At 46.1% G+C, this 17,896-nt stretch overlaps 1 protein-coding gene across 1 annotated transcript in view; it reads left to right on the top strand.

The window, feature by feature from the left end:
* KIF5A (kinesin family member 5A) overlaps positions 1 to 17,896 on the top strand; it is a 36,756-nt gene continuing 18,860 nt past the window's right edge. Inside the window, exons 1-8 of the mRNA XM_003824849.5 lie at positions 1 to 495; positions 13,531 to 13,618; positions 13,712 to 13,785; positions 14,200 to 14,304; positions 14,552 to 14,600; positions 15,010 to 15,065; positions 17,222 to 17,309; positions 17,590 to 17,714. Coding sequence (XP_003824897.1) covers positions 367 to 495; positions 13,531 to 13,618; positions 13,712 to 13,785; positions 14,200 to 14,304; positions 14,552 to 14,600; positions 15,010 to 15,065; positions 17,222 to 17,309; positions 17,590 to 17,714 — 714 coding nt within the window. The 5' untranslated portion in view covers positions 1 to 366. The remainder of the gene's footprint in view (positions 496 to 13,530; positions 13,619 to 13,711; positions 13,786 to 14,199; positions 14,305 to 14,551; positions 14,601 to 15,009; positions 15,066 to 17,221; positions 17,310 to 17,589; positions 17,715 to 17,896) is intronic.

The following is a 17,896-nucleotide window of genomic DNA, read 5'->3' as shown; positions in this document are numbered from 1 at the left end:
AGAGGAGCGGTGAGGTTCCACCCTTCGGGGGTCGACGTCGAGCCAGCGTCCCCGGTGGAGGGAGCCCCGCCCCCGCTCCTCCATCGCGGCCCCGCCCAGGCCCGCAGCGCGGCGCTGCAGCGCGAGGGGCGGAGAGGCAGAGAGCCCGAGAGGACCAGACGCCCAGGTCGCCCGCATCCCGCTGCCGCAGGAGAGAGACAGCGCGCCCCGGCCCTGCTCCCCAGGCTTCGCCCGGGCGCCCTCAACTCTGTCCCCAGAGACTGAGCACCTGTCCTCCGCCTCGGCCTCTGCTGAGAGCCCTCTCCTCTGGAGCACACACCACCCCTGCAGCCCAAGAAGAGTCCCAGCCCCACGCCGGCTACCACCATGGCGGAGACCAACAACGAATGTAGCATCAAGGTGCTCTGCCGATTCCGGCCCCTGAACCAGGCTGAGATTCTGCGGGGAGACAAGTTCATCCCCATTTTCCAAGGGGACGACAGCGTCGTTATTGGGGTGAGTGTCGCCCAGGAGGGAATTCGGGGAGGGGGCAGGTGGCTGAATCTCCCCGCCCCCCGCAGAGCCTTAGTCTCTGCTGGTCCCTTTGCTCCCCCTCCCCGCCGCTCATCCTTCATCCTCTTCCCCGCAGCCCCTCCTCTCCCCTGCATCAGGATGGCTGGGTGTGGCCTGGCCAGGCCAGTGGCCGAGTCTCTGCAGAGTGGCAGGGGGCTGCTTTCCTACCTTCGGGAGATCCAACTCCCCTTTGCTGCTGTCTGCAGCGTCTCCACCCGTTAGAACCAGTCCCATGTTTTTCTGATGTTTTCCCCTTCTCCACCACCCGCTCCCCAAGAGAAAGCGCATCTTCCCTTTGTTATTGGCTCAGATCTCTACCCCCACCTCCCGGAAGGTAAGGCGGAAGACTTTTGGGTGGACTAGATGGGAGGTGAGCAGTCCAGGGTCTCTGCAGAGTGTGGATGGAAGTGGGCTCTAAGACCAAACCTTCCATCATTCCCTAAAGTAGTTATAGCCTGGATTTTTGTGTGTGTGTTGTGGGGAGTAGGTCTGATGCAGGGTTTACTGGGAAAGAAATCATTGATGCCACACCCAATCTTGGGGGGAGCCTCTGGAATCCTAAGGTCAGGTCTGCCTTTTGGTCCCAGGTACAGTAGGAAGAGGGTTTCAGATTCCCCAACTAACCCCCCTCAAGAAAAATGCCCAAACCCTGAGATCCTAGTAAGTACCTGCTTATTCATCCTTTCTCTTGAGGATCCAATAGAAAGTAGCCATCCAGCTCTACCTCATCATGACAGCCCTACCCAAGGAGGATATCTTAAGGGAACTAATATTAACAGTGGGCCTATTACTCTACGTATATTATTTAACCCCCAAAACAACATTCGGAAGTAGTATCAATATTTCCATTTTACAGATGCAGAAATTGAGGCCCAAAGAACTTGAATAACTTTCTCAAGGTCATGCTATTCATCCATGGATCTGAACCTAAATCTGTGACTGCAAACCTCCCATCTCTTCCTATCACATTGCCTACCCAGGTTTCTGTTCTGCACCTTTATCTGTAATGGCCCAAAGGGAAATTCTAGGCCTTCCACTCCCCCTGAGGTTGGTAGGGACCTCAGGCTGTGTGTGGGGAGAAAAGATCTGGGGTCGAGTCCTGTAGGGCTTGAGGGGTGCTGGGCCAGGAAACAAAAACTAGCTTGAGGAGGGAGGGGCATGTACGAGGGCAGTCAAGGTCAGAGGTGCTTCTTAGGTATCTTTATCCACAGTGCTTGGCCCAGAGCACCTGGACACAGGCTTGTTAAAGGAATGAAGGAAAGAAGGGGAGGAAGCCTGGGCCTTCTGAGTCAGTGAGAATGGGACTTTGAATAAACATGCTTCAGGGGAGACCTGCTTACCAGTCCCCAAGGGCCCCAGTCTGTCACCACCTTGCACCCTTACCCACACTGTTAACTCAAATGGATGCTTTTGGTCTCTCTCTCTCTCTCTCTGTGTGTGTGTATGTATTTGCCACATGGAGAGGGCCTCTGTTTCTTTTTGCTTCAGGGACCTCGCTGGCCCTGCAGTCTGTTCAGTCTGGCTGGGCTAAAAACAAAACAAAACAAAACAACCACCAAACAACTCCTGGATCAACTCTGGAGGACCCCTCTCAGAGTGTCCTGGATAGCCAGCATTAGTTGTGAGAGTTGGAGCTTCAGATCCCCCTGAGACATAAAGGCTGAGAAACAGGAGGGGGGTGATGATGGGGGCAAAACTTTTAGGCCCAGTTTCCTTGCTCTGGGAGGTTTTTCCAGTAACACTGAACCAACTCCTTTAGGCTCTCTGGGCCATCCTAGTATAGTGGGATGGGGCAGGGGGTGATGTTGGTAAGAGGGGTGTGGTGTCGATCTGTTGTTAGCCCAGCTAAACAGGAGAGACACACAGTGGGAGGTGGGCAAGGAGGAAAGATGAAAAGAAGCCCCAGGCCCCCTGCCAATTCAGATTCCATCTCAGCTCCACAGCTGGATCTTCCTTGTCTGTTTTGCCTGATATCTGTAGGGCTGTACCTTTGTCTTGCTCGTATCTTCCCTCACCCTAGCCCTCCCTGTCAATCTCTCACTTGAAGATAAATGCTTACTGGGGGGCCATTTTGTCTTAGGCAACATCCTTGGAGTTTGCTTTTTTAGACTTAATATTCATTCATCATTTAGGGAATGAGGGCTACAGGAGACATGATTTTTAGGAGACCCTTGAGGGTCCCAACAAGGGAAGGAAATTCCTACTCCTTTTTCTCTTTTCTCCTCTAGCTCTTTTTGGAGCCCACCAGGTCGGGAGCTGGCTTAGGAATTAATGGGGGAGGCTGCTTCAGGATGTCTGGGAAGGTGCGGGAAGAGTGAAGGTGGGAGAGATAATCTTTCCCAATGCAGCCCCTACTCCTTCCTGTGACTGCTCTCCCCTTCGCCTCTGCAGCAATGCGGCCAGCGCTGAGCTTCAGAGTCCCTTCGGTTCGTGGGCTTTGTTCTGCTTGTTAGAGGGTAGGAGAATAAGCTAGAGAGACAGCTCTGTGTGCCTTTTTTCTCCCCTACTCCTCTGACTTCTTCCAGGAACCTGGGGGATGGGGCTTAGCCAAAGTTAATGGCCTGAGTCATAGCAGAAGGGTGTCTGGGTCACCGTCTGTGTGTGGTGCCCATCTTGTTTTGCTTTTGCACACTCAGAATCCAGTGTGACTTTTTCGCCAGACCCATTTAAGTGTCTGTCTTCCTCTGCCTTGGTCTTTCTCAGCAGTGTCCCAGTGCCTGCTGTCTGGACTGCTGCATCTGTACCAGATGTGGGAGGGATGACAGTGAAGAAACACATACATACACACACACACTCTTTCTCTTTCCCCTTCATTCAAGTGTACACAGCTACCTCCCTCAGGTCTCCCAGTGGTTAAGTGGGTTCTTAATGCAAGAAACTAGGACCATTGTGTACCTCACTTGGCAAAGCTAGGTTGGGACCTGCAGGGTTATTGGAGCAGAATCAGTATTGTTTGGGGTGGCCTGGGATTTGATATCTGAAGTGGGGAGCAGGGCTGTCCTTTGCTTTGGGGGAGTCTCATAAAGAAAAATGGAGATGAGAAGTAACGTTCATTGTGGCCAGTGTCTCTCCAGCATTACCATGGCAACAATCCCCACGGGTGTCACTATGGAAATCAGGCCTGGCACTTGAAGTTCAGCTTATACCAAGTGCTTTACTGAGGGTTGAACAGGTTGGTCATCTTTGGACCCCTGATCTTAAACCCCCAGCCCCAATTAGCTTCAGTCAGCACACATGATAGAAAAGTACAGAAAGGTGCTGGGATACACAAATGGAAGAGGAGACACCAGGGAGGCTCGGAGTGTGATTAAAGGAGAACAAAGAACCCTGGACTGTGGGACTCTGAAGAGAGGCCCTTCAGAGAAGGCTATAAGGAGCACTTAGACTGCTGGGAGTGGGAGAGAGATTGGATCTCTGCGACATTTCTAAGAGGAGGAGGGACTCTGTGATTATTTCTCATTAACAACTCACAGTCTTCGATTACCTGGAGGTAGAGAGGGTGGATGGCAGAATTACATATTTCTGAAAATGGGATTGAGGTTGGAAAAAGGGAGTGATGAAAGGCTTTAGTTCTGTCTGGAAATACTTGGAAAAATGCCCAAATGTGAGGAGGGGGGATATGGAGTAGGGGAAGAAAAAGCCTTGATAAGGCTCTGACACAGTGTTGGCATTTCAGTTCTTGGATCACTTTGCAGTGTGGGTCTGGAATCAGATTGCTTGAATTTGAAACTGTGCTCTACCATTTCTCAGCCATGTGACTGTGGGGAAGCTACCTGACCTCTTTGAGCCTGTTTCGTCATCTATAAAGTGGTAATAATAATAGTATCTATGTCTTAGGATTACTGTGAACATTAAATGAGATAACGCATATAAACTGCTTTGTAACATGGCAGGCACACAGTAAACCCTCAATAAGAGTTAGATATTATCACTATTTTATATGCTATCTCCCCACAAGCTAGCTTTGACAAAATTGGGAAGTGGGTAACACTTTTCCTTTTTACTAATTGTTTCACGCAAACCTCCAGATCCCAAGTATCTTCTTGCTCCCTTCCTTGTCAATATCTATGTTTAGTCAACAAATATTTATGAAGAGCATCTGTCATAGTCCTCTATATGTTGCTATAAAGGAATACCCCAGGCTGGGTAATTTATAAAGAAAAGAGATATATTTGGCTAACAGTTCTGCAGGCTGTACAAGAAGCATGGCACCAGCATCTGCTCTGATGAGGGCCTCAGGAAGCTTCCAGTCATGGTGGGAGGCAAAGAGGGAGCAGGAATCACATGGCGAGAGAGGGAAAAAGAGGGAGAGCAAGAGGTGCCAAGCTCTTTTTAACAGCCAGCTCTCACATGAACTCATAAAGCGATAACTCACTTATTACCATGGGGAAGGCACCAAGCCACTCATCAGGGATTTACCTCCTTGAGCCAAGCACTTCCCACCATGCCCCACCTCCAACAATGGGGATCAAATGTCAACATGAGATTTGGAGGGGACAAACATCCAAACTACATCAGCATCCTATAGGCCAGGGACTGTGTTTGGTGTTGGGGATTTAAAGGGAATCCCTGCCTTCAAGAAAATCTGGATCAAGGTTGTGATCCACAGCCCATGGAGTGGCCTGCGCAGAGGCAGGGGAGAGGAACATCAGATATGGCTTTTGCTAACTATCTATATACTCCCCCAGATTCTGATACGGAACCTCCCACAACATACTACAGTCTGATTCAGAGTATTGTGTGTTATGAGAGCTGTAAATAATGGTGGTGCTTCCCATGTCTATGGGCAGGAAAAGTGGAAGACCACTGGTCTAGTTATTTTCATGAAAAGATCACTTTTCTCTAGGCACATTGCCCATGGGTTAGCCCTGCTGTACAAGGAGCAGTAATTAAAAAAAAATCAGGCAAAATTAATTCATCCTGAGTATAATCAATAGAAAATTAAAAGAAATGTACAAAACTTAGCCGAGCGTGGTGGTGGCTGCCTGTAGTCCCAGCTACTCAGGAGGCTGATGCAGGAGAATTGCTTGAACCTGGGAGGCGGAGGTTGCAGTGAGCCGAGATCTTGCCACTGCACTCCAGCCTGGGCAACAGAGCAAGACTCCGTCTCAAAAATAAATAAATAAATAAAAATTAAAAAAACAAATTGGCTGGGCACGGTGGCTCGCGCCTATAATCTCAGCACTTTGGGAGACAGAGGCGGGAGGATAACAAGGTCAGGAGTTCGACACCAGCATGGCCAACATGGTGAAACCCTGTCTGTACTGAAAATACAAAAATTAGCTGGGCGTGGTGGCGGGCGCCTGTAATCCCAGCTACTCGGAAGGCTGAGGCAGGAGAATCGCTTGAACCTGGGAGGCGAAGGTTGCAGTGAGCCAAGATCATGCTGCTGCACTCCAGTCTGGGCGAAAGAGTGAAACTCTATCTCAAAAAAAAAAAAAAAAAAAAGAAAGAAAGAAAAAAAAGAAAAAAGAAATTTACATTTTAAAAGGAATAAGCAACTTAAAAAAATAAAGAGCCAGGCTTGGAATTTTAGAGCCCAGCCAAGAATAGAGAAGTAGGTAGCAGGCCTTCCCAGAACTCCTGAAATCATATCTCGTGTCACATGGCTTCCCTGCTCAGGAGATTACTAAATGCACCAATTTTTAGCTCTTGGGTATCTTTTTTTTTTTTTTTTTTTTTTTTTTTTTGAGACGGAGTCTCGCTCTGTCACCCAGGCTGGAGTGCAGTGGCGCGATCTCGGCTCACTGGAAACTCCGCCTTCCGGGTTCACGCCATTCTTCTGCCTCAGCCTCCCAAGCAGCTGGGACTACAGGCACCTGCCACCACACCCGGCTAATTTTTTGTATTTTTAGTGGAGACGGGGTTTCACCGTGTTAGCCAGGATGGTCTCAATCTCCTGACCTCGTGATCCACCCTCCTCGGCCTCCCAAAGTGCTGGGATTACAGGTGTGAGCCACCGCGCCCAGCCCACTCTTGGGTATCTTTTAGACTCAGATCTGAGAATCTCTTCCTTCTTCCCTCTCTGCTCTTTTCTTTCTTCCCAGCCTAGACTGATGTAAAGGGGTTCCTGATGAAAAGGGGCTATAATTGGCTTCAGCATTTGGAGAGCGCTCTCCATTTTAATGCGTCTGTGGAGCCTTCTAGATCCTGTAACTGGGAATGTTTTGAGGGAGTGTGTGTGGGGGCTGGGGTGGGGTGGTTGGTGTGTTGGTGCCCATGTGTTTGTGGGGGGAGGGGAGGGGCAAGTTTGGCTTGAGAGTTACATTTAATCCCCTTTGGCTGGGTGCCTGGCTTCATGAAGCATGGATAGAGATTGTTGGTGGGAAAGAGATGAGAAAGCCAGTCTCATCTTTTCACATTTTTCTGCCTGTTTTATATTCTGGCTGCACTGGCAGTTGATTAAATGATGCCCACCCACCCAAATTAAGGGTGGATCTGCCTTTCCCAGTCCACTGACTCATATGTTAATATCCTTTGGCAACACCCTCACAGACACACCCAGGATCAATACTTTGCATCATTCAGTCCAATCAAGTTGACACTCAGTATTAACCATCACAATTCCACCCCTCATCAACTTGAACCCATACACATCTCCTGAGATCATACAAATCTTCAAATAAGGACAATAATAAAGTCATAATTATGCGCCTAATATAATAAAACTATCCTTCGTACAACCGGAAATGCACCAATCCCCAACCCAAATGCTATTATATAAAGTTAACATACTTAAATGCTGATACGAAGTCAATAAGTCTTATGTCACATAATAAAGGAAAAAGGAAATTAAAAAAAAAAGATGAGAGGCATTGGCTTGAGATAGACATATTTTGCTTGTTTCTGTTTCTTGGCCACTGGGTGGGAGAAACATTGAGGTAGATTACAATTTAAAATTAATTACAATTCAAAATTGAGGTAGATTTTTCTTTAATAATATTAAAAATAATGTAATTACAACACTAATACATTTTAATTGTTAACAAAGTTGAAGACAAAGGAAAGGACACCGAAGAAGCTAAAAATCACCCAATATCTTACCACCCCAAAGAAGCACTGTTATTAATAATAATTTGATGTATTTTCCAGGGTTTTTTCTACATATATACATATGTTAATTTTAATAAGATTATATCATAAACTATATATTGTTTTGTAACCTTTTTTCTCAAACAAAATATTATTACTATTTTGCCATTGTTAAATATTTTTACATAACTTTATTATTTTACAATTTTTTTGTTTTTTTTTTGAGATGGAGTCAGGCTGGAGTGTGCAGTGGTGTGATCTTGGCTCACTGCAACCTCTGCCTCCCGGATTCAAGCAATCCTCCCACCTCAGCTTCCTGAGTAGCTAGGATTATAGGCATGTACCACCATGCCTGGCTATATTTTACAATTTTCAATTTAACTTTCGAATGTCTTACCTGCACATGTGACAAAATTCAAAGGATATGAAAAGGTTTATATTGTTTCCTTCTCCTTCTCACCCCTCTTTTCCAGCCACACAGTTCCCTTTTCAGAAGGCAACTTCTTATGGATCTTTCCAAAAACCTACTATACATTTATAAGCAAATACATATATACATGCATACCTTTTTTTACACAAATGGTAGCGTATTATACATCCATTCTGCACCTTTAAAAACAAAAACAGCCTGGGTGTGGTGGCTCATGCCTGTAATCTAAGCACTTTGAGGCCGAGGCGGGAGGATCACTTGAGGTCAGGAGTTTGAGACCAGCCTGACCAACATGGTGAAACCCCATCTCTACTAAAAATATAAAAATTCTGGCTGGGTGCAGTGGCTCACACCTGTAATCCCAGCACTTTGGGAGGCTGAGGCGGGCGGATCAGGAGGTCAGGAGATGGAGACCATCCTGGCCAACATGGTGAAACCTCGTCTCTACTAAAAATACAAAAATTAGGCCAGGTGCGGTGGCTTACGCCTGTAATCTCAGCATTGGGAGGCCAAGGCGGGTGGATCACCTGAGGTCAGGAGTTCGAGACCAGCCTGGCCAACATGGCCAAACCCCATCTCTACTAAAAATACAGAAATTAGCCGGGTGTGGTGGCGGGCGCCTGTAATCCCAGCTACTCTGGAGGCTGAAGCAGGAGAACTGCTTGAGCCCAGGAGGCAGAGGTTGCGGTGAGCTGAGATGGAGCCACTGCACTCCAGCTTGGGCGACAGAGCAAGACTCTTGTCTCAAAAAACAAAAAGCAAAACAAACAAACAAAAAACCCAAAACAAAACAGAGTCTTGGACACCCTTCCTTATCAGCACATAAAGATTTATCTCATTCTTTTTTGGTTTTGTTTTGTTTTTCAAGACAGGGTCTCACTCTGTTGCTCAGGCTGGAGTGCAGTGGTGCAATCATGGCTCACTGCAACCTCCACCTTTGAGGCTCAGGCCATCATCCTGCCTCAGCCTGCTGAGTAGCTGGGACCACAAGGCCCATGCCACCACACCTGGCTATTTTTTTTTAATTTTTGTGGAGACAGGGTCTCCCTATGTTGCCCAGGCTGGTCTCCAACTCCTGGCCTCAAGGATCCTCCAGACTTGACCTCCCAAAGGGCTCAGATTACACGGTACATGAGCTATCTCATTCAACTGTATAATTTGTTGTAGGGATAGGCCATTATTTAACCAGGCCTCTGTTGGTGGACATTAAGGGTTGTTCTAATCATCTGCTACTACAAACAGTTGAATGACCTTGTATAAATATTTTTTGCATATGTGCAGTATGTCTACAGGATAAATTTTTTGAAGTGGAGGTCATAAAGCATATGCATTTAAAAATGTGAGGCTATTTCCAAATTGCCTTTCATAGAGTTGGCTCCAATTTCTATGTACCCTCAGCAGTATGTGTGAATATCTATTTACTCACATTCTCACCAGTGTAATGCGTTGTCTATTTTATTTTGGCCACTTTCATAGGTAAAAATGGTGTTTCATAGTTTTAATATGCATTTTGCTTATTAACAGTGAGGTCGAGCATTAATTAATATTAATTAATATATTTTAACGTTTAAGAGCCACTATAACATCATTTTATGATGTTATAATTTATGATAGTGATATAATTTACATACAGTGTACAGATCTTAGGCAAACAGCTTGATAAATTTTATGACATATGTAGACACCCATGTAACCATTACACAGATCAAGATCTAGAACATTTCTGTCACTCCTGAAAGCTCCTTCATATCCTCTTCCTGTAAATACCACTTGTATGTTGTTACCACAATAGCAGGTAGCTGCTGTTTTGACTTCTAGCACTACAGATAAGTTCTGTCCATTCTTGAACTTCATATGAAGGGAGTAATACAGTATGTGCTCTTTTGTGTTTGGATTCTTTCAACGTGTTTTTGAGATATATTGACGTTCTATTTATTAATGTTCTATTATGATATTTTAATTTTATTTATTTATTTTTTTTGGGACAGAGTCGCACTTTGTTGCTCAGGCTGGAGTGCGGTGGCGCGATCTCGGCTCACTGCAACCTCTGCCTCCTGGGTTCAAGCGATTCTTGTGCCTCATCCTCCCAAGTAGCTGAGATTACAGGCATGCACCACTATGCCCAGCTAATTTTTGTATTTTTAGTAGAGACAGGGTTTCACCATGTTGGCCAGGCTAGTCTCGAACTCCTGACCTCAAGTAATCTGCCTGCCTTGGCCTCCCAAAGTGCTGAGATTACAGGCGTGAGCCACCATGCCTAGCCAGTTATGGCATTATTTTAAATAACAGTGAGGAATAAAATATATGTATATGCTATAATTTAATTCACTCCTTAGGTTAACCAGTCTCCTAAATGTTACTCCTTTAAGTCGTCTTCAATTTCTCATTATTATAAGCAATGTGATGATAAACACCCTTGTAGCGAAATCTTGATTTCCATGATATCAATTCTTAGAAGTAGAATTTCTAGATCAATGGATATGTAAAATTTAAGGCTTTTGATTATGCATTTTTGAATTGTTATATGGATGTACTCTCCAACCAGAAAATAATGAAAGTTCTCATTTTTTTGAACCCACATCTACACTGGGTATTACAATGCAAATTTTGTTTTCCAGTTTGAGAGGTGAAAAGAAATTTTACCATTTCAGTTTCTTTTCTTGGAAAATGTTGAACATCTTCATGATTACTGAACATTTATATTTCTTCTTCTGTTGCTTGTTTCTAGTTCTTGTTCACCTTTTTCTGTTTAGTTTTTGTCTTTTTGTTACTAATTTATGAGAGTTTTTAAGGCGGGGCATGGTGGCTCACGCTTGCAATCCTAGCACTTTGGGAGGCTGAGGTGGGTGGATTGCTTGAGCCCAGGAGTTTGAGACCAGCCCAGGCAACATGGTGAGACTCTGCCTCTACAAAAAATAAACAAAATTAGGCAGATATAGTGGTATGTGCCTGTGGTCCCAGCTACTTGGGAGGATTGCTTGGGCCTGGGAGGTTGCAGCTGCGGTGAGCTGTGATTTCGCCACTGTACTCCAGCCTACATGACAGATGAGACCCTGACTCAAGAAAAAGAAAAGAAAAGAAAATAGAGAGATTTTTTGATTATTTGTTTGTTTGTTTGTTTGTTTGTTTGATACAGGGTCTCTCTCTGTCACCCAGGCTGGAGTGCAGGGGCCCGATTTTGGCTCACTGCAACCTCTGCCTTTTGAGCTCAGGTAATTCTCCCATCTCAGCCTCCTGAGTAGCTGGAATTACAGGTGTGCACCACCACACCCAGCTAATTTTTGTATTTTTTGTAGAGATGGGGTTTCACCATGTTGCCCAGTCTGGTGTTAAACTCCTGACCTCAAGTAATCTGCCTGCCTCAGCCTCCCAAAGTGCTGGGATTACATGCATGAGTCACCGTGCCCAGCCCAGCAGTTGTTTTGTAAAAGGAAATCTTAGCACTGGAATCCTGGTGCAGACTATGAACAGTATGGACATTTAAATATTTAATAGAATTGTCCTCCAGAAAGGTTCTATCAGTTGGTAATTTACAGAGAGCACTTTTCTAACTTCTTTTCCTTTGTGGATTCTGTTTCTTGGACTTCAGAGGCTTTCACCACAGAGAGACTGGATAAATATTTTAGGTAGGATTTTTTTCTATAAGCCAAATTTAATTGTTTTAATATTTAAAAACATTTATTAGTTTTCTTTTATACAAAGAAATATAAAGAAGAAAAGAATACACGATTATCTCTTTTTTGCCATTAAAACTTTTTAAAATATAATGCTCGTACATAGTTTAAAAATGTAAACCATGCAGGATACAAAATGAAAAATAAAAGCCTTTCTCTCAGTTTCTCTCCTCAAAGTAACCACTGTTAACACTTTTGTATAATTCCTTCTAGAAAAAAAATTCTGTATATATTCATGCAATGTTATTGCTATACCTAGAGCCACATCTCCAGCTCTGGCCAAGGTTTACAACTTTCCTTAATTAGTTAAAACATATCTCCCAAACTCTGCAAACTCTGGCGTCTGTAGATCTTGAGGTTTACATTTCGATTGGATAAAGATGGACTCTGTAGTAAAACAATTTGACAAGTCAGTCACCTATGATAGAGAACAAGCATTGTCTCATTTACTCGTCCCAGAGATTTACCTCTAATGCGTCTAGCCATCAAATATATTCATTGGTTATCTTCCTAAGTTGTAAGTATTTTATGTCTTTATCATTCTTATCAGCACATGTGATTTACAACATATTCCTGAATTAAACAAGGATTTGTAAGTCTGAATGATTTGCTTCACAGTTCTTTTTTTTTGAGACGAAGTCTTGCTCTTGTCCCCCAGGCTGGAGTGCAGTGGCGCAATCTTGGCTCACTGCAACCTCCGCCTCCTGGGTTCAAGCGATTCTCCTGCCTCAGCCTCCTGCGTAGCTGGGATTACAGGTGCCTGCCACCACGCCCAGCTAATTTTTGTATTTTTAGTAGAGATGGGGTTTCAGCATGTTGGCCAGGCTGGTCTTGAACTCCTGACCTCAGGTGATCTGCCTGCCTTGGCCTCCCAAAGTGCTGGGATTACAGGCTTGAGCCACTGTGCCCGGCCCACAGTTCTTCTTTAATTAAAGCTTGTTCTGTTCTTAAAGGGAGACCCACACATCTGATTTCATATATTCCTTTCACAAAGAGAGAGAGCTTGTGTTAATGTTTCCACAGAGGCTCTCAGTGTAGACTGAATTTCATTTACATGGTAGGGAACATGCTATAAATATATGTCACTAACTTTGCATCTTTCACTTAGTACATCTAAAGATCTTTCCATATCAGGGTACGTGGATCTGTTGAGGAAGATATTTCTAGCTTGAGATACTTTTTAGTGTTAATGAATTGTTCTTCAGTTTTCATCACCTGTGGCCCTATTGTCTTTTTTCATCTGGTTTCCCAGGGAGGAGTTTGAGGTAGTGGAGTGCTCAATCATCATACCACGACTAAGATCCCCTAACACAATCTCACTGTGCAACACTCCTCTACCCCACAGACACAACTCCTGGCATCAGTACCTTTAGTTTCTCTTATTCTCCCACATTTCTTTTCTTTTCTTCTTTTTTTTTTTTTTTTTTTTGAGATGGAGTCTCACTCTGTCGCCAGGCTGGAGTGCAGTGGCGCAATCTCGGCTCACTGCAACCTCTGCCTCCCGGGTTCAAGCGATTCTCCTGTCTCTGCCTCCCGAGTAGCTGGGACTACAGGCACGTGCCACCACACCAGGCTAATTTTTGTATTTTTAGTAGAGACGGGGTTTCACCATATTGGTCAGGCTGGTCTTGAACTCCTGACCTCGTGATCCGCCTGCCTCAGCCTCTTAAAATGATGGGATTACAGGTGTGAGCCACCACGCCCGGCCATTCTCCCACATTTCTGTTCATTAAGGGCATTGAAGAAAAGGGTGCCTTTCTCAGCTGCTGGAAGGAGGTTGTGGTATTTCTTTTCCCTCACATCCTGCCTGTTGACGTCTGATATCTTTTATTTTCATTCCAGGGGAAGCCATATGTTTTTGACCGTGTATTCCCCCCAAACACGACTCAAGAGCAAGTTTATCATGCATGTGCCATGCAGATTGTCAAAGGTAATAGATTTCTTTTTAGAATGTCTCTTCTCAGCACCCCATTTCCTACCCGACCTATCTCCATCAGTACTCTTTCTCTACTGTCTCTTCCAGATGTCCTTGCTGGCTACAATGGCACCATTTTTGCTTATGGACAGACATCCTCAGGGAAAACACATACCATGGAGGTGAGGGTTCTGGCTTTGGTGGTTGAGGGGCTAGGAGTGTTAATGGAAGATCAGGGAATCTCAGTGGGGGAAGATCTAGGAATCAAGGATTGCCTGGTCCAGAGGCAGATAGATGAGTACAGAGGATGAACTGAAGGGCAATATTAGGAGAAGTTTAATGGAATCCCTTCAACCCACTGCAGTGGATCATCCTTTCCACTACTCCAGTCTTCTTTTGATCGGGAAAAGCAATGGAAGTCCAAAGGGCTACTCAATTATCTCCTTGCTCCTCTAAAAGGCAGACATGGTGGTGACCATCTCCTAACTTAGGATGTTCTTCTTATTGACTCTTGCCTTGGTGTTCACCTGCATACATCTGAGTTGTCTCATTCTCCCTGAGCCCCAGCTTCACTCTCAAATACCTTCACTCACCAGGGAAAGCTGCACGACCCTCAGCTGATGGGAATCATTCCTCGAATTGCCCGAGACATCTTCAACCACATCTACTCCATGGATGAGAACCTTGAGTTCCACATCAAGGTGACCAGGGCACGACAGCTGGGCATTCAGATGGGGACTGGGAGGGGAAGATCTAAAATAAACCCACTGAAGAGCCTGGGCTCCCCAACTTGACTCCCTTTCCGGTTACCACAGTTCTTTGTCAAGATGTTCTCTTCTGTTCTTTTCCTCCCACCACCGTTTGAGCAGGTCACATTAGTATGGGATTCCTGAACTAGATTTAAGATAGGCTCTCTTTACTTCACACTCCTTCTTTCTTCTTAACCAGGTTTCTTACTTTGAAATTTACCTGGACAAAATTCGTGACCTTCTGGATGGTGAGTGTTTTGTCCCAGTGGGTGAGGGTGTGTGAGGAGAGTGGAGAAAAGAAAGCTCACATTGCATTTGGAATTAGGTACCAATTGACAAGAGATGCAGAGGGCACACAGCACCCAAGTCTTTTGGCCCCATTTACCAGAATTTCCAAAAACCGAGAAGGTCAGGAGATGAGCTTAGCAGCCAAGGACTACATATAAACAGTTCGAGAGGATCTGGGGCCGAGGAGCAGGAGCCCTGAGGAGGAGAAGGAGGAGGAACTGAGCCTTCAGCTCGTGCAGGGAGTTTAGGCTTCACAGGGAGAGTCTTCCTTTAGCACAGAGAAGAAAACCACCGTCTGAGCTGACTGCAAGGTGCAGATGGGGGCGGTGGAAGTACTAGTCTTGCTTACCCTGCATTCTTTTGATTCAGTGACCAAGACAAATCTGTCCGTGCACGAGGACAAGAACCGGGTGCCATTTGTCAAGGTGAGAGTGGGTGTGGGGCACCTATGTGGGGCCAGTGTATTGAGAATGTTGGTGGGGGAGGAGCATAGGTCAGTGACCCTGAAGTTGGAGGGTGGATATCCTGGAGGAATGAGATGTGCCTAGGGGCCAGGGAGAGTCTAGGGGATCAGAAAAGATACTGTCTTGGCTGCATGGTGGCTCATACCTATAATCCCAGCACTTTGGGAGGCTGAGGTGGGTGGATCACTTGAGGCCGGGAGTTCAAGACCAGCCTGGCCAATATAGTGAAACCCCGTTTCTACTAAAAATACAAAAAATTAACTGGGCATGGTGGCACATGCTTGTAATCCCAGCTATTTGGGACACTGAAGCAGGAGAATCTCTTGAACCTGGGAGGCAGAGGTTGCGGTGAGCCGAGATTGCGCCACTGCACTCCAGCCTGGGCGACAGAGTGAGAACCTGTCTTTAAAAAAAAAGAAGAAAAGAAAAGATACTGTCTTGAAAGGTCATTGGTCAGTGTGCATGCAATTTAATTTGCAAATCAAAGTTTACTGGAAGACATGCCTGTAATCCCAACACTTTAGAAGGCTGAGGTGGGAGGATCACTTGAGGAGTTCAATATCAGCCTGGCCAACATAGCAAGACCCGTCTCTCTTATTTAATCTAATTTTTTTTTTTTTTTTTTGGAGACGGAGTCTCACTCTGTTGCCCAGGCTGGAGTGCAGTGGCTCGACCTAGGGTCACTGCAACCTCCCTGTCCTGGGTTCAAATGATTCTCCTGCGTCAGGCTCCCGAGTAGCTGGGACTACAGGCATGTGCCACCACGCCTGGCTGATTTTAGTATTTTTAGTAGAGACAGGGTTTCACCATGTTGGCCAGGCTGGTCTCTAATTCCTGACCTCAGGTGATCCACCTGCCTCAGCCTCCCAAAGTGCTGGGATTACAGGCATGAGCCACTATGCTGAGTCTCTTGTTTAAAAAAAAAAAAAATTTTTGTCAGGCATGGTGGCACACACCTGTAGTCCCAGCTACTCAGGAGGCTGAGGCGGGAGGATTGCTTGAGCTCAAGAGTTTGAGGTTGCAGTGAGCCATGATAGCGCCACTGCACTCCAGCCTGTGTAGTAGAGAGACAGTGGTTTCTTTTGTTTGTTTGTTTTTGTTTTTGGAGACAGATTCTCACTCTGTCGCCCAGGCTGTAGTGCAATGGCATGATCTTGGCTCACTGCAACCTCCGCCTCCTGGGTTCAAGTGATTCTCCTGCCTCAGCCTCCCAAGCAGCTGGGATTATAGGTGCCTGCCACCAGGCCCACTTATTTTTGTATTTTTAGTAGAGATGGGGTTTCACCATGTTAGCCAGGCTAGTCTCGAACTCCTGACCTCAGGTGATCCGCCCATCTCAGCCTCCCAGTGTGCTGGCATTACAGGCATAAGCCACTGCACCTGGCTGCGACAGTGTTTTTTTTTTTTTTTTTTGAGACAGAGTTTCTCTCTTGTTGCCCAGGCTGGGGTACAATGGCGCCCGATCTTGGCTTACTGCAACCTCAGCCTCCCGAGTTCAAGTGATTCTCCTGCCTCAGCCTCCTGAGTAGCTGGAATTACAGGCATGTGCCACCACGTCTGGCTAATTTTGTATTTTTAGTGGAGATGGGATTTTGCCATGTTGGCCAGGCTGGTCACGAACTCCTGACCTCAGGTGATCCACCCACATTGGCCTCCCAAACCAAAGTGCTGGGATTACAGGCGTGAGCCACCATGCCCGCCACTGTTTCAAAAAAAGTAGTAAATACGTAAGATAAAAATAAATACAAAGCAGGGCGCGGTGGCTCAAGCCTGTAATCCCAGCACTTTGGGAGGCCAAGGCAGGCGGATCACGAGGTCAGGACTTTGAGACCAGCCTGACCAACATGGTGAAACCCCGTCTCTACTAAAAATACAAAAATTAGCTGGGCGTGGTGGCTCATGCCTGTAATCCCAGCTACTCTGGAGGCTGAGGCAAGAGAATCGCTTGAACCTGGGAGGTGGAGGTTGCAGTGAGCTGAGATTCTTGACACTGCACTCCAGCCTGGGCAACAGAGCGAGACTCCATCTCAAAAGAAAATAATAATAATAAAAATAAATAAATAAATACAAACTTAAAAAACAAAGCTTATGGGTCACTGTCCATTTGTCCCGCACAGGGTTGTACTGAACGCTTTGTGTCCAGCCCGGAGGAGATTCTGGATGTGATTGATGAAGGGAAATCAAATCGTCATGTGGCTGTCACCAGTGAGTGAGGATACAAGGGGATCTCTCGAGTCTGAGGATCCACTTGTGTTCTGTGTCCTCTGGGGTGGAGGGACTCAAAAGTGAGCAAGGAAACTGTGCCCCCCAGAGGAGGAGGACCCCTTGTCTGTGGGACCCTGCTGCCTGGGAGATGTGGCAGCAGGGCTAGTCCTGGTGGGCACCTTCTCTCTGGGTGGGCGGGGCTGGGGTCAGTGGAAGCCGGGGGCTGAGGACCTCAGTTCTGCAGGGTGGTGCAGGTCCTGTTTCTCCCTTGCTCCTGCAGACATGAATGAACACAGCTCTCGGAGCCACAGCATCTTCCTCATCAACATCAAGCAGGAGAACATGGAAACGGAGCAGAAGCTCAGTGGGAAGCTGTATCTGGTGGACCTGGCAGGGAGTGAGAAGGTAGGGGGTCCTGTGGATATGGGGTGGGTGGAAGCCTTGGCTCTTTTTTTTTTTTTTTTTTTTTTTTGAGACAGAGTCTCACTCTGTCGCCCGGGCTGGCTTGCAGTGGCACGATCTCTGTTCACTGCAACCTCCGCCTCCTGGGTTTAAGTGATTCTCCTGCCTAAGCCTTCCAAGTAGCT

This window comes from Pan paniscus, chromosome 10, assembly GCF_029289425.2.
Source record: "Pan paniscus chromosome 10, NHGRI_mPanPan1-v2.0_pri, whole genome shotgun sequence".
Classification (NCBI taxonomy): Eukaryota; Metazoa; Chordata; class Mammalia; order Primates; family Hominidae; genus Pan; species Pan paniscus.
The sequence above is the reverse complement of the archived record's forward strand: the minus strand, read 5'-3'. Positions and strand labels throughout refer to the sequence as shown.